Raw genomic sequence first — 25,993 nt, forward strand, 5'->3', positions numbered from 1 at the left:
GAGTTTGGATATCTAACGCTGCTAGCTAAGCTGTTTCAACAGTAGCTCAGTTCCCAATTAAACTCATTACTAAACACTCTAAAGTACATTTTAAAAACAACATAATGTACTTTTCTCTCTTCATGAAACTTGAACCTCAGGACAAGCCTCAGAAATTAACAAAAGTTGATTCACTGGAACTGTCTAGTACTATACAATTTTGACCATAAAACCTACTGTTTATTTCTAAACTGAATTAAAATTATAACTTATGTATGGTATGCAGATAGGATTTCCCGTTTATTTTATGTGTATTTCAAGCTGTACATTTCAGTCATTAGAGGTTAAAATTTTAAAATTAATTTCCAAAGCATGTTAGACCAAATTGAACTCCCTGTTACAGTTTTCAGAGCACAGGATGCTCTCACATAGCATAGGAAAAATCTAAGCAGCAAAAATGCATTGGACAGCTAGTTCCCTCCATTTCTAAGTGATTTTTTAAAATTTAACAACAAATTTGGGCAACATAATAGCTTTAAAACAAAACCCCTTAAATTTCATATTAGCTAAAAAGAAATCAGTTTTCTTACATGCTTATTTTTAAAAAAAAATAAGTGACAAAAATGTAGTGAAGAGCCACAGTATTTCTACAATCCTGGACTAAGGGTGGGTGGGGAACAGACTGCTGACTGATGTAACCCTCCCTCTTCCTCCCACTCCCTCCCTGATCAGGACGTTGATTGCCCAGCCCCCACACTACTTATCCGGTCACATATCACTTCCCACTTTCTGTGGAGGGGTGTTTGGAGCATAAATCATTGAATGGGGGGAGTGGGCAAGTGTTGGGGGTTCCACGCAATTGTCCGATCCATGAGGTGTAGAGCGAGGTAATCAGTGTGGGGGTGTGGGGGGGGGGGTAAAGTTGTCAGCCAGTTATCTCTAAAACTTAGTTTGTATGTAGCACATGTCATCCATAGATAAGTATCATTATCCCATTTTACAAATTGAGAAATGGAGATACAGAAACATGAAGAGACTTGCCCCAGGTCACCCAGCTGGTCAGTGGCAGAGCTGGGAATAGCACCCACCTCTCCTCCCAGTCTACTGCCAGACCCACTGGACCGTGCTGCCTCCAAAAGACATGAATTGTAAAAATACTGCCATCTTCTGATTGACCCAGTGGTCCACCCGCAGCTCAAGGGAAGTATCTACATTACAGTGGTACAGCTGCAGGGTAGATGTGGCCTGGTACAAAATCAATGGGAGGTCAGAAATTAGGCCTATTGCATTTTCTTATCAACTAATTGGCAAACAAAGATTTCTGAAAGCAACCCTCTGTGGCTCTGGAAAGCACCAGCTAGGGGAATGCTGTGGTCTCAATATGCCAATATGATGCAAAAGTTTGGCTCGAATAGCAGAGAAAAGTGCAGCATTATAAGATGCGAGAGTCCAGGTTCAGAAGATTCCTCTTTAAATACCAATGGAAATAAGCATTACTGGATTTTTTTTGATCTATATAAAAGGCATGGAAAGCTGCAGTCTTGTGACGCTCTTATTTTCCATCAGCCTGCTCTCAGATTATTAATCGTAACTGATTTTCACTTCATCAGCTGTATTTATACAGGTAGGCTATTTTACAATAGGTAAAACTTTATTGGGCTTTTATTCTTTAAGATGTCATTTTGGTAATACAAAAATTCCACATAGCATGAAATATGTATATGTACACTGTAAAAATATTATATTATATATATATATATATATAAAATAAAGCCCCAAACCACAAACTACAGAGCAGAGCTGTGTTTCAGATGCCCTCTTTTTATTGTTGTTTGGCAAGTGTTCATTCTTTCAACCGCTGGTGAACTTTGGGGAACAGCTTCAGGGCATTACATGTTGTTACTTCACAGACTGTTTCTACTGATACTTCTTTCACTGCAGCAATGTACTGACAAGCAATCCTGATCTTCTCTGGTTCATTTCTCTCCTAAAAGAGAATTGCCAACAAGGTTACACTATACAAGAAACCAAGTGAGATCAGCCTGGCTTACCCAGGGCCCATAGGACTGAGTCCCTCCCTTCCATTAATTACTTCAAAAAGGTCACCACTGGCATTTACAAATCTTAAATCACAACTAGGCTCTATGATAAGTTAGATGGAAGAGTCAGCCTGATACTTTGCAGTTTTGGATCTGACACGACCATAGTTCTATGGCAATTTCGTTATATTTTAAAGGCAACAGCTGGATCCAGCTCAAGAAATTCTACTTCTTTTGTTGCTGAGAAAGAATAAATATTCAGCAACAGTTTGAAGTTCCTGAAACTTCTCTGTGGAGGTTATCTGCAGGAAGAAAGCTGCGTTCTTTGAAGTTCTATATATATCAGCCTTGATCCTGCAAGATGTCGAGTGCTTAACTAAAACCCATGCGACTTATTTATTTAAAGTAATAAAAACGATACCTAACCAAGGCTTGAGGCACTCTGACATCACTGATGCTACAATAAAATCCCAGCAGCATTAAGAAATCATTTCACAGGAACTCAGGCAGCCAGAATCCAGAAACTCCTTTCCACCCTTTTATTGCTGCGGGAACCAAAACCTCAACCCTCTCCAAAAAACCTTAACAGGCGTCTTTTGAAGCATGGCCAGAACGTCACCAAATTTGGACTATTTAGGGGAGTTAGTTCCAGAGGCCTGGAGCTCTCAGACAGACGCTCTTTCTTTTATAATGAGGGGAGATCCATCTCGAATGCCCCTGCTCACCACAGCTATTGCAGTATGGCACAGGGAAAGAGCCAATCCTGCAAGCAGGCCTGTCCCAGGCCATTAATGGCTTTATAGGTCATAACGAAAACCATAAACTCCACCCAGAGACCAACAGACAGCCAGTGCAGATCCTGGAGTCGTATGCTTCTGGTAAGATGCCCCACTCAGTACCTAACATCTCAACTGCCACTGAAGTCAACATGGACTCACAACCCACAACAGGTTCAAGCATTGCTCAGCACCTTGCGGGCGCTAATCCATTAGAGACACATTTTCATGTTGATTTCAAAAATTTAAAAAAAAAATCCAACTAAAATGCGGGTTTTGTTTGAGTGTAAACATTCTTGTGCAGTTTGGTATCCTGAACACTGGCTCTCATGCATTAGCACAAAATGGCAGAACAAGAAACTGACTCGTCTGTTTTCCAAGCTAAATGTAGTGCCAAATGTACACAGACAGCATTAGTGATGACAAATTAGATTTCTAAAATTTGTAGTGTTAATTACCTGTGGTGGTAGTAACAATACAAAGAAGGAAACATTTATTTTAATGATCCGATTTCACATGACAGTGCCCCTTTGAGCTCAGAGGCGCCCGAGGGTGGTGTTTGAGAGCTAGGTTAAACTATGTATTTGTTAGTGTGTGTCAATGGAGCGACAGCAATGTAAACCCAGTGAGATAGCAAAATTAACCCTATAATACAGTAGTTTTCAAACTTTTTTTCTGGGGACCCAGTTGAAGAAAATTGTTGATGCCCATGACCCTATGGAGCTGGGGGTGAGGGATTTGGGGTGTGGGAGGAGCTCAGAGCTGGAGCAGAGGGTTGGGGTGCAGGAGGGGGTCAGGGCTCTAGGCTGGGGGTGCAGGTTCTGGGGTGGGGCAGGGATGAGGGGCTTGGGGTTCAAGAAGGGGTTCCAGGTTTGGGGGGCTCAGGGCTGGGGATTGGAGCACAGGGTTGGGGCGCAGACTTACCTCTGGTGGCTCCTGGTCAGTGGCACAGCCAGGGTGCAGAGGCACGCTTCTCGCCTGTCCTAGCACCATGGACGGCACTGCGCCCCAGAAGCATCCAGCAACAGATCCGGCTCCTAGGCGGAGGTGTGTGAGCGGCTTCGCGCAACTCTCACCCACAGGCACTGCCCCCTGCCTCTCATTCCCCCAGAAACCAGCCAAAGGGAGTGCAAAGCCAGTGCTCGGGGCGGAGGCAGCGTGCAGAGCCCCATGGCCCCCCTGCTGGCTGCTTCTGGGGCACAGCGCAGTGTCAGAAAAGGTAGGCACTATCCTGCCTTAGCTGGGAAGCACCGTCAACGGGACTTTTAACATCCCGGTCAGCGATGCTGACCAGAGCTACCCAAGCACCTTACATGCGTGACCCATGGTTTGAAAAACACTGCTATAGTATATGCACCAAGAAATATTTTTCTCTCCTGACAACTTCTTTTGACTTTTCTTTTTTAATGTGAGAGAAGGGACCTCTCTTTGCATCTTGCATATGGCTAGTAATCAGGGCATTAGAGAGCATGAACCCTGAATGCACTAGAGTGCATGAACCCTAACAGTCAGTCACTTCATTTCTGAAACACAGGTTGGAAGGGTTTAGGATTTAAACTAGTAAGCTACATACTTTACTTACTGTACCTCTTTCTTTGGGCCAAGAGAGGGTGAGTCGGTCTCCAAGCAAATGTTCTCTAGAGGAATTTGTCTTATTAACTTTGCTCGCTTGTAAAGACAGGAGAATAAAACAAGAAACACCACACGTAAGAGTCCGTTCTTATCGCAGTAATCAATATAGAAAGGATCACACTATACATTTACACACACAAAATTAATTAATGGGTAACAAGTCTGCCTTACTGGCATTTAATAGGCTGTTTGAGCCACTGAGGATAATCCTATGCCTCCAGTGAGCTGCAAACACAAAGGTTAAGCAGACTATACTTGCCCATCAGAGCCTCTACAACACTACAAGGATCGTGAATATTCACCCCCCTCAAATGTTTGTTATCTTTTCTAAATGCAAGCTGTCTTTAACATTCTATTAAGTACATCCACTCACCGAACAACAAGTTACTGTGGTTGGGAAAGACAGTACAACAGCCAGCCGGATGCTGGGCTGGCAGTCCAGGAGACCCACAATCAAGAACATCCTGTGGACTCCTGTTCTCATAACCATTAAACTAATGACTTCAGATAGATGGGGTGGGTTGTAGTTTTCTCTCTTTGTCTAGGCAGTTACAGCATGCTCACTGCCATGGTATCTGAGCCCCTCTCAGGGCTGGTGTGAAAGGTAAAGGGATTCCACTTCACCAGAAGATCAGAGAAAGAACAATGGGGCAGATGGTAGCTTGGACGTGGGAGGGCTCAGTGTCTCGGCAAAAGAATTGGTCATTTGGTATAAGAATCAATAAGTTAACAGCCTTGTGATTCCTTGGATCTCATGGATGCTTGGGCCCAATCATCTGGCTGAGATGCACTGGCATGACTCATTCAGTTAACTCTGGTAGGTGATCAACCAGAAGGAGCATGGTTGTGAGCAAGTCAAGGCACTCTCCTCTTACCAAGTAGTTAGTTGTGCTGTCTCAGCAGCACTTCGAGCCCAAGTCAGCAGTGCAGCAAGGGACAAGGATAAACTCAGCTGGCACTACGTAGCAGGCCTGGGTATGAACAGGAAGGGATTTGCAAACCCCTTTGTACAGAAATGAAAGATTAACTGCTTTGTCGCTGCTGTACTAGGTATATGGGGAGGAGGGGAATGAACCTCAAACCCTGCCTCATGTACTTGACAAGAAGGTGTGAATGAGCCATGCCAAGAGTAACTCCACTGGAGTGTCTTTGCTGTAGAATCTGTTTAAGTGAGATCAGAATGAGGCCCCTAGATGACAGTCTGCAAAGACCCTCCCCGACTCCAAAGTCTGAGATTCTTTAGATAGGGTATGAATGTGATCCCACTTCCTGACCTTCAGTGTCTTGCCCCGCTCCGCCTCCCCAGGTCTCTATGCTCTTAGACCCAGATCCAGAAAGGTACATATGCACCTAACCCCCTGACGTAGGCACCTCAGTCCCAATTTTATGCTCCATAGAACTTTCACCACACCCTGTGGGCACCTAAACTCAGGGAGGTGCACATCAAACTATCCCATAGTTCAGGGGTTAGAGCACTCTCCTGAGTGGTGGGGAGACCTCTATTCAAATCCTTTCTCCCCTCGAGCAGAGGAGGGAATTCAACCCAGGTGTCCCACAACCCAAATGGGTGCTTTAACCACTGGGCTAAAAGTTATAAAGTGGGCCTGGGGGTGCCCTGGGTTTTGCAAGGATTGAGCCAGGCACCTAACTCATTCTCACGAGAAATGACTTGCTGTAAGCATAGATGCCCACTTCGGCTGGCGCCGGTGGGTGCTTGATCCCCCACTCTGCCCCCGGCTCCGCCCCAACTCCACCCCTGCTCTGCCTCCATTCCAACTCCTTCCCCAAAGTCTCTTCCCCAACTCCACCCCCTCCCTGCCCCATTGGATTCCTTCCCCAAATCCCCATCCCAGCCCCACTTCTTCCCCGCCTCCTTTCCTAAGCACGCTGCATTCCCGCTCCCTCCCAGAGCTTGTTTAGGTGGCAAGCGCTGGGAGCTAGGGGAAGAAGTGGGGATGCGGCACACTCAGGGGAGGAGGTGGAGTTGAGGTGAGGTGGGGAGGGGAGCTTGACCGCCAGTCGGTACAGAGCACCCACTAATTTTTCTCCATGGGTGCTCCAGGGCTGGAGCACCCACGGAGTTAGCACCTATGGCTGTAAGCACCTAAGTCACCAGCTGGTAACCTGGTGGCAGGACATGGTGTATCAGGCTCTCATGCTTCAATAGCCCCAGCTGACAACCAGTCTGGTTTTGCAATAGTCTGCTTCTTCTTGCGACTCAGCCCTCCAGCTGAGTCACCTAGACTCCCACCCCTTCTGGAGTAAGCCAATAGTCCCTCAAGCCAGGAAAGCACAAAGTCTCGTGGCCTCTATGCCAGGCCCTCGGCCCCCATGTTGGACTCATCATTCCTGCCTCTTCCAATCTTCAAGCCTGTACTTCCCCTCTCGGTCTTGTGGGAGAGATGGGGGAATCCAGGCCCAGCCTCTCCTCTGGCTTCCTGCCCAGGGACCCTGTTTAGGTGGTTAAGGGCTTGTCGTTCAATCCCTCGCCACTACCCTGGGTTGCCCCTACCTTTCCCTACTTGTCACCGCCTTCCATAGATCTGGGAATACTGCCATGAATTTGTGGCTCCCCACAGCTTCTTCCCAGCTAGCTACTAAGGAGCTTCCTCAAAGTTGCTCCCAGCCTGTGAAATACAGCCCAGCTACTGCTAAACAGTCCTTCCCATTTACCTCCTTCTGACAGGAGTCCCCCCAGCTCTCCTTCTTGGAGCTGGATTTGTGCTTAAGCCCACTGCAGGACCTCAGTCACCTTCTCCTTCAGCTAGCTCCTTTTCCCCAGTTAGTCCCAGGCTCAGAGGATCCAGCAGGCCAGACTTCTCCTGCTGATCTGCTCTCCTTCCTAGTCAGCCCCCAACTGTGCCATGTTCAGGCCTTTTAACTCCTCCTTCCAGGCTTGACACCCATTGCAGGTGTAGTGAGGTAAGGCTGACGGCATCCATCAGCTCTCATTAACCTCTTCGGCTCCAGTGTGAGTTTGCTACACCCTCTCACAGGCCCTAAGCCACCTGACTCCAGGAGAGAGGTTGCCAGTTGTGGATGGCTAGCAGAGATAGGTGCATCCCTGCAGGCTGGACTTAGGTGCCTATCCCTGTGAGAGGGGCAGGTCTTAGGACACATCCCTCTCATTAGCATCCCCCATTGGCTAGCTTAGGCAGCTCCCCACTTTGGGTGTTGGCTTTTGTGGATCCCATTTTAAGGCACTTGTCTCTCCCCAGTCAGTGTATAGGGAGTCTAGGCACCTAACTCAACTTTGTGAATCGCAGAGTTGTTCCTGTGATTTCCTAGGCACCTAAGAATTAGGCATTGTGAGGCTGAGTGTTGCAATGCCTAAGCCTTAGGCCCTATCTATGCCAGAGTAATTCTCTGAAAATCTCCCACTGATGTTAACACTGGTTCAGTTCCACTGCTGTTAGCAACACTGAGTGTGTCCTAGTGTAGATGGGCCACTAGATACTCAGCAGGGTCATATGACCATGTTAAAAACAGCATTGCTGGGACTGGTAACACTGGTAGAGCTCAACTGATCTTAGCAGCAAGTGCTACAGACCAGGCCTTTGATTGTAAAACTCCTGGCAGCAGGGACTGTCTCCCCATATGTATTTGTATAGCGCTTATGTAACTCACACACCTTCTAGGTGTGGTGTTCTGTCCCATCTAGTGGCACCAAGACCACTTTAGAGAGAGATAAAGTGAATCTGCTCTACAGCCTTAGCTAACAGCCAGTTGGCTTTTAGCTCATGAGGTAGAGGCTCATGCACTGAACTGCAGAGGCCCCAGGTTCGATCCCGCCCACCAACGACCAGGGTCTGTCGGCCTTACACCTACCAGAGCAAAGCCTCTAAATGGTGCTTAAGAGCATTACTGCAACACAAACACCACCACTACCAATTCAGCTCACTTTGATTCTGCTTTTGGGCCAGATTTTGATCTCCCTTACACTGGCTGCACACTCATGTACCTTCACTGGTTTCAATGGACTCGCTCCTGATTTACATCCATGTAAGCAAGAGGGGAATTGTCTTTGTCTTCTTCTTAAGCTTTGCACATTTTCTCTTGTCATCCTCCATCCCTGATCCTGTACATGCACCATGCCACATTGCTTTCCTCCTTATTCTAACCCTTCTTCCAAACTCACAACAGTTAGCTAACCAAACCCAAATGTTAGGGATTTAAAACATCAGTGTGTAAAGATCATTAATGCCATTAACCCCAAAAGTGATTGTTATGAATGCCAGCTCTAGCTCCATCATCATGTTCCAACCATTGTTCCCCAGGTAAGTGTTCTGCGATAGCCATAGCCACATCATTGCTCCACGCTGCAATATATTAAGTTAATTAATCCTCATTTTAAAAAACCCAACAAGAATTAAAAGGCCACATATGTTCCTCCCCCCATCCCTTGCTGAGCTATGTGTGATTTAGACTGTAAGCTTTCTGGAGCAGAAACCTGCCATTCTTCATTTGTCTTTAATTCTGTCCTGATATATATAAAGGTGTCTCTTAGGAAGTATGGGTATCACATGTGCCTATTACACACACTGGGCCCGATTCTCTTTTACACTAAGGCCCATCTACACGGGGTGACAGTGGGCCAGTACAGGCTGGTAGGATGTACTGGTAAGCCAGTGCCAGCCTGTACACAGCCCACGTTAGAGAGCTGTGGCGGCAGTGCTTTAACATTGCTGCCCCTTTTGCCTCCCCTGTCGGAAAGGGGGGAGGGTGGAAGGGGGAAGCGCTGCCACAGCAAAGGACCCTCCTTAGCAGTAGTGCTTTAACATCGCTGCCCCTTCCCCGTCGGCAGCCCTGCCAGTAGGGACCTACCGGCAGGGCCACCAACGGGGAAGGCAAAAGGGGCAACGACATTAAAGCAGCGGCCGGAGCCCTGAGCCCTTTTAAATCACCACCAGAGCCCCGGGTGGTGGGAGCCAGGTAGCGTGGATGGACTGGCTGCGGGGAGACTGACCCATAGCCCCACCCCTTCTGCCTGAGACCCTGCACCTTTCAGGGGCCAGAGCCAGCCCCTGTACCGGTAAGAATTTAATATTACTTTCACCCCTGCATCTACATTGCTCTGAAGGAGTAAATGTGCCCTAAAGAGGGTATAAATGTAGTTTACAGATGTTATGTACAAAGGCAATTTACTGCCAGAGAGGCAAAAAGGGGCCTTGGTGGGCATGAGAATTCAGGTCATTGTATGCATGTCCCCATGGTCATTCTTGCCCTCTGCCTCACCCTACCCTCCCAAATACCATCCCCCAATATCTGAGCCAATGCAGAATGTCATTTCTCATCCAATTAAAACTATGCTGAAACAGAGTCCATGAACTTTCCAGGGACTTACCTGATCATTCCTTGTGACAGCTGGAGGAAAAGAAAAACAAAAGCCAGCTTGTACTCCTTCCAGGGCAACAGAGGGCCTGCCAGCAAAGTTATGAAGCAGTGCGTTCCAAATACCTGCACCACATAGAAAAAACCAAAAAGCCTAAAAACACTAAAGCTAGGCTGTGTGAGTTTAACAGCACCACAGTAAATATTTGTATCATGAACCTTTTTTTTCTGTTTTAATTGTAAGAGACTTTAGTGCTGGCTCTCAGTCCTGAAGTCCTTTATTTATCCACAGGCAAAATATGCATCAACCTTGGCTTTGTAGGATCCCTCCCTGACGAGTGAGAACATAAAATTGATATCACCTGTGACCTCTCTGCTGGGCCTGCCAACAAAGGTGCAGACTCTGATTCCCATGTATCCACTGGGAACCGGACCAAGACCACCAAATTCACTTCATATCAACACCAGAGAGCTGTCAGTGGTAACAATTTTCAGTTGGCATCTGCCGGGGCCAAACTGGAACCTGTAATTAGAGGTGAAAGGCTCCACAGGCAATTACCTATCTCCGCAGCCTTTCTGTCCCTCAGCAGCTTATTTCTGTTCTGCTGTCATTAATTGTGTTTGTAATATGCACAGAGATGTAGATAAGTAAATATTTTAAACCGTATTCTAATTGTATCTTTCTTCACAACACAGGCCAATTTTCAATCTACAGATCTGCTGGAAACAAATCATAAAGAGAAATAAAGCTATCTGGACACCGTACTCTTCTTGCTTCCATTCAAAAGAGTGTAGTGGAAGCTGATGCTGAGACAAAGGCTGCTTTGCTTCATTCACTCCCTCCTCACTCACAAAAAAAGTTACAATAAAAAAAAAAAAGAAACAATTCTGTTTCATCAGAGATTTTCCACTCTGCAGAAACTGTCACTCCTTGAGCATAATATGTAAACTTGGCAGCTCTACAGCATCTTCCACTCATAGTTTCCAAACTTTAATGAATGGAGTTCTATGACGCACATGTGAGGTAGGGAAGCATTATTAGCTCCATTTTACAAACAAGTAAACTGAGGTAAAGGACTCTATTTTCTTCCCAGTTACAGAGATAAATCAATTGAATTACACCAGCGTATAACTTGTGTAAGAACAGAAACAGGCCCAGAGAGCAGTTAAGGATTTCTTCTTGCAACAATCATCAGTACTGGTTATAAGAGTTTGATCAGAATGGATAGTGAGACTTACCTTGCTCCTTAAGAAAAGCAATAGTTTGTCTCCCAGCCGAACGAGAATGCACGTTTCTGGTCATTACAAAACACATACTTTAGAGAAGCAGAGAAACATGGGTGATTTTTTTAATATAAAGTGATTTCTTTTTAGAAAATAAGATCTCTCTATTAAGGAGAAAACGTTACTGTTCAGGAAAACAAGGGTTACAACTGGCACTGCTGGCAAAGTGAAGAGATTTGGTTCTATTCTAAAAAAACAGCTATAGAAAAACGGCACCTTCTTCCTCACCAGGTCTGCGCCTCGTGTGTATTTAGAGTCAGATCTGCTGAATTTAGTGACAAAAATAAGGTGTTACTCTTGTTTGCCATGCAGAGCCAACAAAGCTAAGGGAGAGCGAGCTGGATTCCTTTACTCCTACTGCATCATCATCAGAACTATTTACTTAGTACCAACCAGTTTCACCGACATAAGCTGAATGAAGACAATGACACTGCACAGTCACTGAGGGCTTCATGTGACCTGCAGAACTTTTATTACTGGTGATGATGCAAAGAAGAAAAGAACCCAGCTTGGTTTTCAAGTCAGGGGTTGAATCTGAGGGCTGGCAGTTCTGGGGGGCAGGGGGGAAATCTTTTCACTGGTAAACTGAACACATTTGTTCTGGAAAGCACTGGGAGACAAACACAGCACCCTGCCACACAAAAGTTACTTTAATTGAAACAAAGAAAGAATTACAAACTAAGAGATTTTATTCTCCATCCCCACTTTTTAAAGTTCCTAACATTTAGGGGCAAAATGAGGTGAGTGCTACAGGTGGTTTAAAGTTCTCCTTTGCACTGCCCCAGTGCTGGTGCTGCTCTGTCCAGGCCATTATCCCTAAGCTGAAAAGCTATAAGGGGCCAAAAACAGTAGTCCAGGATAATCATGGCACAGAGGCATTCTAGCTTCTCTCCCCATTCCTTTCTCCAGCCATGCCCCCTTTTATCTGTTAAGTCAACTGCAAGGGGATCAAGTACAACAAGTTGGTATTACACCACCCGAGGGCCCCCCTCCCCGGCTCTTGACGAGCCTCCCTGGGCCATTTAACCTGGCTTTATGACCACATTATGCTGGCAGTGCAGTCCAAAGTGGCCATGTTGCACCAAAGGATATGGTCTTTTACTTTTTGAAATATTTTGTTTTAAATTATCACTGCTGACCACGTTTCTTTCCAACTCCTTCTTCCTGTCCTCATTTCCCCTCCTCTGTCTGAATTTTAAGAACCAATTGTTTTGATTGGATTTGTTTGTATTCTCCTGTACAGTGCCCCAAGACTTTGGGAGAGGTACTTGACACATATAATTATCCCCACTCTTCTCCTCGGATATGGGGTTTGCATGTTGAATACCTATTGATAGTTAGGAGAGTTACACATATAGGGAGAAGAGAATAAAGTATTATAGTCTTTGTCTTCCTGTTTCCTGATGCTGAACTCGATATCATCAAAATTAAATATAAAAATCTCAGTTTATTTTTATAATACTCTTATTTCCCCCCCTAAATGTTCACTTATCAAGTATAGTGGAAAACCACCTATCTCATGGAATAGAGAGTTTTGGGAGAGATGCTGATTTCATTTATGCCAGTGTAACTCCTCTGACATCACTGGAGTTATACCCACATAACAGAGATCAGAATCTGAGCCATGGACGTTATTCCAATAAAAGCTCTGGATTAGGGGGCGAGTTTTCCGAGTAAATGACATACATAGAGGCATGAAACCTAAAATTTGGACAACAAGGAGTTTAGATAAGAGGGTCTCTCTCTGCTGTGGTGGGTGCATGTGCCTAATCCTGCTCCCATCGAAGTCTGTGGCAAATCTCTCTCTGGTTGAAATCCTGGCCCTAATGAATTGCAGGGGAGCTTTGCCATTCATTTCAAGGGGCCAGAATGTCATCCTCTGGCTTCATTTGTGCAGAAGTGGGACATAAAATGACGCCTTGAAATAATACAAGTCTAACCCCCATTGAGGTTTTATTTGGGAAGCATAGCTCAAGTTCTTATCCAAAAGATGAAAAGTGTACAGATGGAAAATACACCTCCTTTCAAAAACAATTCTTTCAGAAGAAATGCCAGCAAGTCTCCCACATTTTTAATGATGACTTAGCTAGAGAGGAACATTCATCTGCCCTAATCTCTTGACACAAGCTCTGGCTTCCCAGATGTAAGCCACCTTTTATTATTGTTATTTTTCTTTTTAACCTTAAACCATTGAATATTTTGACTAAAAATAATCCAAACAACCCATCATTATCAATATGCTTTACCACCCCTCCTGCACTCCAGGAGCTGTGACTTAGGAAACAGATGCTGAGCTTAGTTAAGATTTGATGTATGAGGAAGACTTTGCTTGGAAGTGTTCTGACTCACACTGGCAGGTCCAGTTGTTTAGCTATATCCAGCTGTAACGCAAACACCTTCTGCTGCTCCTCACGTTGCTGGGATGTGGACACAAACCATGGAGTGAAGTCTAGACCAATCTGCAATGAGAATCAGTTAAGGGATGATACAAAGTTTGTGAAATCTTAAGTAAACTTCAAAATGCATGGAAGATTAATGCTTTCAGTACATTAAACTTCAAATGCTGTAGGCTACTATGAGAAGCCACTATAACTAAGACAAGATTAGAAGGCACTACAATCTCTATATAAGATCTTATACCTGGGGGTACAGTAGTACATGGATGCAGAATAGACTATATTATATATAAGATAACAACATAAAAACGCTTTGCTAGGAAAAAAAAAAATCTATAGCAGCTCATCTAGTCTCCCTACCACTGTCCTAGCTGCAGGATTCTAGCATATCTATGCGGCCCATCTCCAATAGTTATTCATAAAATGATCATCTGGGGCCTGATTCTAGTCTCACACCAAGAGAGGAGTTTGGGGTTTGTTGAATCTCAGCAAATATGATTTCTGTCTATAAAAAGAAACATAAGCACCATAAACCACAGATTGCAATATATTGCACAGGCCTACCAGAGCAATGGCTGAGACAAGAAAACCCTGATACTAATTAAATCAAATAAAGCACTCTACCTCTCCAATAGCCACCAGCTTATCTTTGTGCTTCTCAAAGAATGGAAGGGCAGGTTCCAAGTCCTGTAATAAACCAGCTACAGCTCACATGCTTCGTTAAAATACCAGTGGGGTAAAAGAGGTCAGGGCATGTCAATGAAATTGCAAAAACAGGCATTATTAGACCATGGTGAGGACAGCAGTATAAGGCAGGTATTGAAATTATATACTGAATTGTCTACCAGCTACTGAATGTTGTAAGTACCCATTCTTTAAATGAGACTATAATTAAAAATTAAAAGAACGCCCAATCATTCTGCTGGGCTGCCCAGAGCCAGCCACACAGCCTCACTACTGTGGAAAGTACAGGCTTGGGATGAGGCTTGGCCATAATAGCCAGAAGATGTGTTGATTCAGCATATCTTCAAGAGAGCCTCAGATGGCAGGGCTCCTGTGGAAGTCCTGGGGGAAGTGTAAAGCTGCCCTCCACTGATGGAATCCCCAACAGGGACAGCAATGGGAATGGCATGGGTCCTCCCCCGAGGATGAATGCCCCAGTATGCAACCTCTCCTGCTGCAATTTGCATCCCATGGGCCAGCAGAGATTAGTCAAGGCCACAGTTTGCAAAGTGCAAAAGCAGCTATATAAATAAAAGACATCACTGTTATCCCATAGGGCTTGTCTACATGGAAGTTAGTGCGCATAAGCTCGGGTCTGAATTTACCAGGGTGGATAAAATCAACGATTTAATTAAAAAAAATTGGATTTTTTGATAAAAGGTTTTTTTCCCCAAAAAGCATATCTAAAGATAGTTTTAATTAAGACACATTATAGCTCAAAGATATTTCATCATCATGGAATAGGGATTATAAATTCTAATTCTATAGTATGAGACAATATATTCATGTAATGTTTAAAAAAAGTTTTGTAAATGAGTACCAATAGTTCATGGATTAGGGACCCAATCTTATGAGGTTCCACAGGCTTCTGTATAGATTATTTAGGTTAATCTTTCTATCTACCCAATGGGACTCAGTGCTCAGTCTAGAATATACCACCAGAGATGCGTAGTTTTGCAGTTCTCAAACTGTGGATTTGTGTCTCCAGAGGTAACATGCTTGTTAACAGCAAAAATGTTTTTAAATAAATATAGTGAGGTGAAAAATAACAGACCTCAACTCTATTGTCCCTCTGCAAATTTGCGTACACAGAGTCAATCCCTTACCTCTCTCTAAAAGTGCAAAGTTTCCAAAAGTTCAAAGAATAGAAGATTGTTGGGGCGGAATAGATCTGGACAAGGAGAAGTCGTTTGGGGATAAATGTGAGAAGCGAGGGACATATGCTTGTTTTGTTAAAATATGTTTGCTATTGAAGAAAAAAATCCAGAATACTTAATGTTGTTGTTTTAGTTAAATAAAACAATTTAAATGTCTGTCTGGTGATGTTCTCCTCCTAATACAATGTGGCAAGAAAATCCTCCAAATACTAATGATTAACCTGTTGAATTGGAGCTAGTTCAATGACTTCATAAATATCTGCTTCAATTACCTTTGGTAAATGAAATAACCAAACAACCATTCATTTTCTGATATAGCTGTGAAACTCATCTGAAGTTTTCAAAATAAATCACTGTTTAAAAATGTATAGTGAGTACCTTCTAAAAATGAAACCTATGTTTATCTCTGAGTTGTGAAGAGTATGTATTAGGGTTCTAACAATCAACAAGATTGCACTTTTATGTAGAAAACTATGATTAAATCAAGTCTTCCTGACTAGTGATTTAAATCAATTTGATTTAAATCAAATCTACCCAGGACTTTACAGTGCACTAGCTGCTCCACAGTAACTTTCCATGTGGACCCACTGCGCACTACAGCACCTTTGTGCACTTCAGTTTTTTTGGTCCAGTAAAAGGTATTCCACACCTTGCCTCTCTAATATCCTAGGACCTACAGGGCTAAGACTGCACTGCACAGGGAACTATGACCATTATGATCACACAGCACCCTCTGGAGGCCAGTGAAGGAACTGCCTTCATGTCTATTGACAAGGTGCTGTGGTGTTGGCTTATGCATAAGGCTAAGATTTTGTCACAATTATTTTTAGTAAAAGTCGCAAGCAGATCACAGGCTTCTGTGGATTTTTGTTTATTGCTTGTGATCTGTCCCTGAATTTTACTACAAATAATTGACAAAATGGGTAGAAAGGAGGGTCTAGCACCCATCACTGCTGGGACTCCAGGGTTCTCCCTGCTGCCTCAGAGCTGTAGCGTGGGGCCTGCCACCAGCAGCAGCTGAGAACTGTGGGGAGCTGCAGGGCCCCTGCCGGCTGACAGCTCCAGCCCTGCTGCTGAAGTGGAAAATGTCACGGAGGTCTCTGGAAGTCACTGATTCAATGACTTCCGTGACCTCCATAACAAAATCTTAGCCATACTGAAGTTGTGCATCAAGGAAGAAAAACAGTATAAAATCATAAAATAAATGGACCCCTGCTTGAAGTCTCCTGAGATAGCTTTTATCATCTGCTTCAAGTCCTGCACCTAACTTATTTCCAAAATCTCACCATATTTGCTAATTTTCTTACTTGTTGCTTCATCTCCAAAAAAGGCAAAAAAACCTGTAATAACTCTGAGGCCAGCCACAACTTCATAGCTGTCACTAGGTTGCACAGCAAGGTCACTCTGAACTTCACAGGAAAGGAACTCAGACCTTCCTCTTCTGAAAGCACAGACCCTTACTCCTTAAAGGAGAGTTCCCTCCAGTTGTTAACTAAGTAGGGCCTATGCACAGATCTGATGCCATCCAACAGAGAGCAGTATTAGACATATACACTAGCCAGTTTTCCCCCCAATACATTGGTGATAATTACATTATCTTAATTAAAGTTGGGCACAGAAGAGAAGTGTCCATATTCATCCATGTGACAGCTGTAGACACAACTGCTACCATGGCAGATTTCTGCCCCAAAGACTTGAAGAGCTACATAAGTGGAGTTACAAATAATACCCATATGAAGAAATTCATTTGATTTAGCAAAATACAGGCATGGGAAGCTAGGCAAGTCACCTGAACAGTAACACTGCGATGTCCATTTGCACTGCTCTGAATCGGATGAATCCCAAAACATGCCATGACAGACTCTGGATACCTTTAGGAGGGGGAAAACATGTCAATGGGATTAAAACATCTAGCTCAGCAGTAAGAGTAACATCATCCAGTGGCTGTTTGGTGGCCTGTAGGTAATAAGTTAGCGGTCATAGCCAAGTTTCTAGCAGAGAGGTGTCCTCACTCAGGGAACACCCATCACAATCAGCACTGAGTTGTCTTTCTTAGCAGAAACACCAAGGACTGAACACATTGGGAAGATTGAAATACCCTTTCACCACTAGAGATGGGATGGTCTCTCAAAGGCCTGTCTACACACATTTTTGTACTGGTATAACTATGTGAGTTAGGAGTGTGATTAGTTAGTGATACCACTATGCCAGTACCACCCCTAATGTGGTCCCAGCTACACGGATATAAAAGTGCCTTATACCAGTAGAGCTTATTCCACTTCACATATGTGAACGGCTATAGTGATATAAAGCTCCTTCATTCCTACACAAATACATCCACCCTCGTGGGGCTGCACCACTTTAACTCTAGCAGTATAATCAGAATGGTACAACTTGTGTGTGTAGACATGGTGGGGCTGAGGCACTTTGGTGAGGCAGAGGACATCTGCAATGCCACCCCCATGCTTTGTCCATTCTTAGGAGAAATAGATGTCTCCAGGACTGCTCCTTTGCTCACTCAATTCATACATATGCAGGTGATCAATAATGTTTAACAATGAATACTTGATCTCTTGATATTTTCATGTTTTACATTTTGCTTTTTTTAAAAAAAATGAAGAAAAATACAATCACTCTCTCCCATACACATGCACATACATTATTTTTATAAAAGCAAAAGATACTCTTTGTTAGTCTGTTCCAGTTCTCCAGCTCTTTGCCATGGTGAGTCAAAAACAACCCTCAGGCTCATTTGTATGCAATCACCCTGTTTAAAGAGGCCATATTGCAGTCCATTCTCCCTTAGAAGAGGAGAGAATTTAGACAAGTTACTTCCCTTCTCCACAAAGCCCTCATGGAAGAATAAATGTATCTTGATTTTAGGTTCTCATCTCTGTGGATGGATATATGGTCCATTCCCCTGCCTTACAACAGAAACAGCTTGCTATTCAGCATGTACCCCTCCAATTAAAGGCAAAATCCTGCTCTTATATTCATATGTTCAGCTCCCATGGAAAGCCCTGTACAGCATAGTCTTAATTTCAAGTATATAGTTAACTTTGCCTTAAACTCCTTTATGCCATCACCTCATTCATCATATGGCTGACGTTCCACACTTCAGCAACTCTATGTGATGAAGCCCTTCATAATATCTAGACCAAATGTTACAACTTTGAAACAAGCTGCTACCTTGGAGGGGTGAAGGGATTATCTCCCACATCCTCATACACCTTTAGACACCTGAAGACCATTACAATATCACCTCTTTGTTTCTTCTTTTTCAGGCTAACCATGTTTACATTTTTGTCAGCAGACATACATCCAAGGCCACGATTCTGTCTCATTGCCTTCCCCAGTACCACTCTGTAATTTGGATATCCTTTTTTAAATGAGATGCACAAAAGTTGCACATGATTCTAAGAACACCATTCGCAAGACCTTATGCGGCGAGATCCCTATAACCCAGTTGCTAGGGCACAGGGCTGCGAGTTGGGCATGGGGTTTATCCTTGGCTCTGAGATGGAATCACTAGTCCTGATGCCCCACTACCCTAGCTCCCTGTGTTGTCATTTACACGTGCACCAAGTGGGAGTGAAATGCTACCAGATCAGAACAGTAGATTTACCCTGACTATGCACAGATGTAAATGATTATGCAGAGCCCAAGGCAGTGGAGAACCAGGCCCAACAGCATGATCATGGCCAATTCAATTAATCTCTCTGTGTTTCAGTTTTTCTATCAGTAAAGTGAGGATAATGAGACCCATTCACCTCTGTCCAGAATCTGGAGATCTAGATAAGATAAGTGCTATGGCAAGTGTTAAGTAGAGTGTTATTTCTTTGATCTAAAATATGTCTTTGTACTGACACAAGGCATGCAGTGAAATAACAAACCTTTCTGCTAGATCAATAACCTCCTCAAATTCACTTTGCTGCTCTGTAACGGAAACACAGGCTCGAACTCCAGCCTGGATTGAAGAAAAACAAACAAACAAAAACCCCTGTATTTGTTACTGGTGAAAGTTACACTTCCCTCTTGTTTTATGTATGTGTTTCCATTTATAAAGGACCTAGCTAGGAACTGCTCTAGGAGCACATTCACTAAACTCACTTCAATTAAATGCATGGAGGAAAAAAAATAAAGTAGTACCAAAATAAATGACTTCACACCTATCCAACCATGCGGGATTGAACAATATATTAGCCACACTGCCTCTCTGCCCCTCCTAGTCCATACCCATCTCAAAATTCTGAGGGAAGAGCTAATCCTTAATTTGCCCTAATGTTCCACAGATTCAGAGCTTGTCTAGACTACTGCTTAAGTCGATGTAAGTTACATTGCTAGGGGTGTGAAAAAACCACCCCCGAGCAACATAACTTACATCGACTTAAAGCCGTGTCTACACTACGCTATGTCGATGGTTGTCTCTTCTGTTGACTTAGCACATCTTCAACAGATGTGCTAAATCGACCCTGCTGCATCAATGCAGTGATGGCCAATTTAACGCGGTAGTGAAGACAAACCCCAAAGCTCTGTTGGACCAAGGAAGAAAGCAAGCTCCAGAGACTAGGGCCCCTTAATGAGAACACCCTGACGGTAGGCCTCGCTACCAAACGCTGACAGAATAAAGCACTCTTGATCGCTGTTCCTACGCTCAGAATTTGGGGAGCTCAAATGATCTATGCTAATCCTTCCAGTTGCTTCACACATACACACATGCATACACACACACCACCCCTCCCAAGCCTTTCACTTGCTTCACCACTCAGTATTACTGCAGTCTTGTCCAATTTGAGTCAGGCAACCAAACTGGCCAGTTGGATGGGATGCAATTACTGAAGATAATGACAGTCAGCCAAGACACTGCAATTCAAACGTCCTCCCTAGCCCTTCTAATGACCCTTTCTGCCCATTAAGTAGAGGAGTGGCAAGATGGAATAAAGTTCTGTGGGCATTTCATATGCACAAGTGTAAAGTACATACTGATCTGCTCATTTGGCTCCACTAACAAATAAACAGATCAAAAAACCTCTACCACTTACAAATTGTGCCCACAAATAGTCTAACATGCTCAGGTTAGTGCTACCCCGTCCTCATGCCATCACCTGCGTGTTTGCTTTACCCACAAGTTACATCTTGTCTTGATTTAGGGTCCTGCTCCTGCTACATCTGGAGCCCTCTGTGCCTGTGTAGAATCCCATTGACTATACTGCAGGATCGGGGACTACAACTGTAAGCTGTTTGGCACAGGAGCCGTCTTTTAATACATGCTTGTATAGAACCTAGCACAATGGGGCAAGAATCTAGCTTCAAAGTGCTCCTGTAATACATAATAAATAAATCCTAATAATGCCCTGAGTAATGAATGAGGAATTCTGGTGGGGAAAAAATAATAATTTAAAATAAGTCACTAACCTTTTTTGATTTTTCAATCACATCATTTATGTCCTGCAAGACACAAATGATCAGTTATCATGCAAAGCACTGAGAGACCTGATTGTGTTACATTTAAGCGAGGAATGTGTAATGGGTTCCCCCCCAGGGTGCCACCTGGAACTGAGGAATCACTGAGCCCCCTGACCAGGGCTGGCTCCAGCGTTTTTGCCGCCCCAAGCAGTGAAAAAAAACGGTTTCCGCTGAATTGCTGCCACAGACGGCAGGAGAGAGAAGCTGCCGCCAAATTGCCATTGCAGAAACTCTGCCGCCCCCTTCTGACTGCCGCCGAATTGCCGCCGCCGCGGAAACTCCGCTGTCCCAAGCACCTGCTTGGAATGCTGGTGCCTGGAGCCGGCCCTGCCCCTGACCCACCAGCCTTGGCTCCCTTTACACTGTACTGCTGTGGCCAGCCTGCACTTTCACCAGCACACATACAGATAGGGACACACCCAGCTGCAGTTATATGCAGACGCTGTGATCAGCTCTGCATGGGAAGGCTCTAGCTAAGGAACTTTCCAGCTACGCAGGCACGCACTCCGCTCTGGGGTGTAAACCCAAAATTATACCATTTTGCACTGCACAGGGAACTGTACAATGTAAGCTCATGAAATTTGCCCCCTCCCTTAATGTGGAGAGGAATATACAAGAGCTTTCTGCCCCGAGTTATGACTCCCACACAAAGCAAAACCAAGTTTAACAACTACAAAAAATAGATTTTAAGTGATTATAAGGCATAGCAAACAGATCACCTAGCAAATAAACAAAAATGCAATCTAAGCTTAATAAACTATATAGATCAGATATGAATAGCAAATCCTCACCCTAAATGATGATACAAGCAGGCTGCAGATTCTTAAGAAGCAAGCTGTACTTGCTTACAGCTCTTAATCCCCCAGGCTAAAGGGAGTTTAGCCTGCGTCCAGCACTTCCCCCAGTTCAGTCTTTGTTCCTCAGGTGTTTCCAGGTGTCTCTTTGGGTGGGGAGTCAGTGAAAAACCTCAATGAGGTCACTCCCCTGTCTTAAATTGCCTTTGCATATGGCGGGAACCCTTTGTTTCAAAGCTTGGTTCCCACGCCAGTCATTGGAAAAACACGGATATCCCAAGATGGAGTCCAGCACCAGGTGATCTAGTCACACGGCGCTGTAGTGTCACTGCAGCCATGAGTTGGAGGCTGTCTATAGCGTCCTCAAGAAGGTTCCCCAATGGGAGATAAGCTTCTTCTAAGGCCTATTGTTTTCTCCTAATGGTCATTAAACTGAATGGACCCTTCCCAGCCAGTCATTTAGACTTAGAGCCTTTTGCCTAGTGGGCGTTCCCCAAGTGTAAACACATTTGTAATACAGATACATAGTCAATATTCCTAACTTCAGATACAAAAATGATACATGCAGACAAATAGGATAATCATATTCAGTAAATCATAACTTTTCCAATGACACCTCACATGACTTATCTTGCATAAAATACATTATGTCATAATCATGTCATAACAACATTGCTGTGAAGAATGGGGGAGGGGCGTGTCACAGGATGGTCTTGTGTTTAAGCTACCAGGCTGGGACTCAGGTCATCCAAGGTTCATTAGTGGCTCTGTCACAGACTTTCTGCATCACTTTGGGTAAGTCACTTAATATTGCCATTGACTCAGTTTTCCATACATAAAATGGAAATGACAATGTTTGCCAACTGACGGGGGAAGTTGTAAAACTAAATTGTAAAATATTTTTCAAGCCCTGGGGGTGGAAGGTGCTTGATGAGTGCAAAGTAGCATCATTATTATTTTACAAGAATTTGGTGGCATAAGCCAGGAAGAGAAGCCAGGTCTTCTGACAGCACAGACATCCTCCCTTCCTCTCCAAACCGTCTTAAAAGCTAAACGTGGAACCCAGCTACTTCTGTGCTGGCCCCTGATCCCCGGTCCTTCCCTTGACACTTTTGTGCATTACCTTGCTCAGATGCGGGGGCATTTCAAATCCTAATCTCACATGAGAAGGAGTCTGAGGCAGCCAAGACACCAATGGGTAACACTGAGTGCAGAAATTCAAATGGAGGTACTGGAGCCAAGTTCAGCCCAGATTCAGCTACAGAGAACATCAACTATTGGTGGGGGGGGTGACACTCTGTACCCCAAAGCAACACTCTAGCACCCCCATATTTACCATGGTGATATAATTGTGATATGTTTTGTACAAAGTATGCCTTGTGAGGTATCATTTTAAAAGACTTGATCTTTTGAACATCAATATCAAGTTGGATTGGGTGTGCTTGTCATTGTATGTGAAGTTATGAAGTTTGCCGTGCATGTTACTGAAGTATGTTGTAAGGTTGGGAATACGCACAACCAGCCTTTCAGGTACAACAATGGGGCAGCCAGATACTGATAATGGTCCCTGAAGGGGAATACACACTCACAAGGACTACCCCAGGAACTGTATACAGTGAAGACCTCTCAGAGGGAGCACAAAAACAATGGATACTACTTGACTCACCATAGCAAAAGATCTTTCCAGAAAGCTGGAAGAATCTATAAAGGGGGGGAAGTGACATCATCATTTGTCTTCACTCCCCCCACAACTCAACACCTAGAAACATGTTTGGAGAACAAAGACTGAACTAGGGAAGTGGTCCCAGGCTGAAGGGGATTTCCAGCCTGTGTGTGGAAGATCTGAGACCTACTTGTACTGTCGATCAGGGTGAGACACTGCTTGATTCAAATCCTGTCTAGTTTACAGAGCTCAGATTGCAATTTTACTTTTTATTTCTTAGATAACCAACTTTGATCTGTGCACTTACTACTTATAATCACTTAAAATCTATCTTTCTGTAGTTAATAAACCCGTTTTACCCTTTCCCTAAATACTGTGTTTTTGTTGAAGTACTTGGGGCATCTGCTCAGGAACAAAAACTGGTGCATGTCCTCTCCACCCTGAGGTAGGGGCAGACTGGGTAATAAACTTACACTGGCCAGGCTTCTGACCAGGGCAAGACAGTACAGCTCTGGGGTCCTAGGCTGGGGAGCTGTGGGGAATTGGCTGGAGCCTCTCTATTGTTGGTTCATGAGCGGCTGGCAAAAGCATTCATGTAACCCAGCTGGGCTTGTCCCTGCCTGTGGATATCTGTGTTAAGTGCAGTACCTGGAGAGGTTTGCAGCTAATCACAGCGTCACAGTGTGAGAGGGAGCCCAGGCTGGTAAGACAGAGGGCTCAGTGGTACCCCAGTTCCAGGTTGCATGCCGTCACAGTGGGCGTATGGTTTCATGAGATTTGCTTACCTGACTTGTTTAAAGAACATTATTTCTTCAAGGAACACCCACCTCAATGACTTCAGTCTTCTGAAGCAACAGCCCTGATGTTAGTAGCGTCACTGACAAGCAAATGAAGGAGAGGCCCAGATTCTCCCTCTACTTGGTTCACTATGTAGCCACGTAGGCAGTGATAGTGATCCTTTTAATACAGGGACATAGCAGTGAATACCAAACCACAGCACATTCTATCTTGGTGTCACACACACACACACTTCCATTTGCCTCTAATGCCAGCAGCAATTTTCAGGTTAACATAACTGCTTTTTCAGAGTTAAATATAATTGCACAATGACAGGACATTCATGTTAGCTCACCAAGTTCATCCCCTGCAAGCACAGACTGTGGTCCCCAATAGAGGACGTAGCAGACATGAGAACCAGACCAAAAAGATTATTAACCAAAAGGCTAGGTGTAATCATTTCTTCCTAATCACACTCCTATTTCAATGGGACCTAGATTGCACAATGGATGCATCACATTTGTATTTACTTTGTCCTTGGGGGTGTCAGGTCATTCATGCCATGACACAGAGTTTTTAATATTCGGGTCATTGGGGAGAATTACGATTGGCAGGTTATTTTGTTCTTCATCAGACGCACAGCTAATTGCATCTGCTACATTCGTTATCAGACCTTGTGTACTGGCACAGAGTAAAACCTCAGAGTTACGAACACCAGACCTATGAACAGACCAGTCAACCACACACCTCATTTGGAACCAAACGTATGCAATCAGGCAGCAGCAGAGATCAAATGCCTTTAAAAAGTCAAGTACTGCACACTACTGTGTTAAATGTAAACTACTACAAATATAAAGGGAAAGTTTAAAAAAAAATTGACAAGGTAAGGAAACTTTCTGTGCTTGTTTCATTTAAATTAAGATAGTTAAAAACAGCAATTTTCTTCTGCGTAGTAAAGTTTCAAAACTGTATTAAGTCAATGTTCAGTTGTAAACTTTTGAAAGACCAACTATAACGTTTTGTTCAGAGTTACGAACAATCTCCATTGGCAAGGTGTTTGTAACTCTGAGGTCCTACTGTATGTACCTTGGGAGACTGCACTTGTGTAACAAGTTTTCAAATGTCTGGTTGCAGCTGTTTGTATTTAATGTTAACCTAGAGAGGCATATCTACCCTTCTTATCTTACCCCAGCCTTGGTGACTCTTTTTGGGTTTATCCCACGACATGTCCCACATTCTACAGAACTGTCTGGATTTAATTAGGGCCACACAGCCTCCTAGAAGCAACTGCACCATCCTGCAAGTTATTTCAGAGTCCTAAAGTGTCATTGTCTTGCGATCACAACAGTGTCATGACACAAGCAAGACCTGAGGAAGAGCTCTGTGTAGCTTGAAAGTTTGTCTCGCTCACCAAGGGAAGTTAGTCCAATAAAAGTATTACCTCACCCACCCTGTCTCACAAACAAGTTTGTAAATTACAGAGCAGAGCAAAAGTAACCCTGCTCCTAATCCACCAAAAAGCTCCCTGAAGTGTTTCCACCACGTCCGTGCTATAAATGGGGGTTCTGCCACTGACTCTAATAGGATCAGGAGCTTCTACAGAGCATACACCAGGCTCAGTGACTACAAGCAGGTAGAGGGAATTCCATCACTAGCCTGGAAACAGCTGTGGTTGCAATAATATTTCGCATACCCAGGGCTGCAAATCCAATAACATCAGCCCCACAGCATAGGGCCTGAGTACAGAGTGCATCCGCTGCCTGCAGTCTTCAGTCCTACCTGCCTGAACTCCTCGGCTGTGAGGTGGCAATGGCAATCGATGAACCAGCACTTCTCCATATGCAAAGGCTGCTGAAGGCACACCGAGCAGGCAAGGCCTGGGCTCCTCCTCTTGCGACTCTGACAGGCAGCAGAAAGAGGCTATGGCTCTTCCCAGGGCACCGAATACAACCCTCCCACTTGCACTATGACAAGCA

The 25,993-nt window shown here is 44.2% G+C and overlaps 1 protein-coding gene across 8 annotated transcripts; it reads right to left on the bottom strand.

Moving 5' to 3' along the window:
* Window positions 1-1,614: 1,614 nt before the first annotated feature.
* Window positions 1,615-25,993, bottom strand: LOC119853407 (putative deoxyribonuclease tatdn3-A). 8 transcript variants are annotated; one of them, XM_043511771.1, is made up of 11 exons: window positions 25,797-25,927; window positions 20,733-20,765; window positions 19,211-19,284; window positions 17,107-17,188; window positions 16,957-17,019; window positions 14,062-14,124; window positions 13,391-13,500; window positions 10,997-11,052; window positions 9,771-9,790; window positions 4,382-4,462; window positions 1,615-1,966 (listed from the first exon to the last, which is right to left on the bottom strand). In XM_043511771.1, exons 1-11 carry the CDS (start codon window positions 25,854-25,856, stop codon window positions 1,823-1,825), a joined length of 786 nt encoding a protein of 261 aa, XP_043367706.1. In that variant the 5' UTR covers window positions 25,857-25,927; the 3' UTR covers window positions 1,615-1,822. The 8 variants fall into 8 exon arrangements, with proteins under 8 accessions (XP_043367706.1, XP_043367709.1, XP_043367702.1 ...); XM_043511774.1 differs by having other exon boundaries at window positions 4,377-4,462; XM_043511767.1 differs by having other exon boundaries at window positions 9,771-9,883.

Source organism: Dermochelys coriacea, chromosome 3 (genome assembly GCF_009764565.3).
Source record: "Dermochelys coriacea isolate rDerCor1 chromosome 3, rDerCor1.pri.v4, whole genome shotgun sequence".
Classification (NCBI taxonomy): Eukaryota; Metazoa; Chordata; order Testudines; family Dermochelyidae; genus Dermochelys; species Dermochelys coriacea.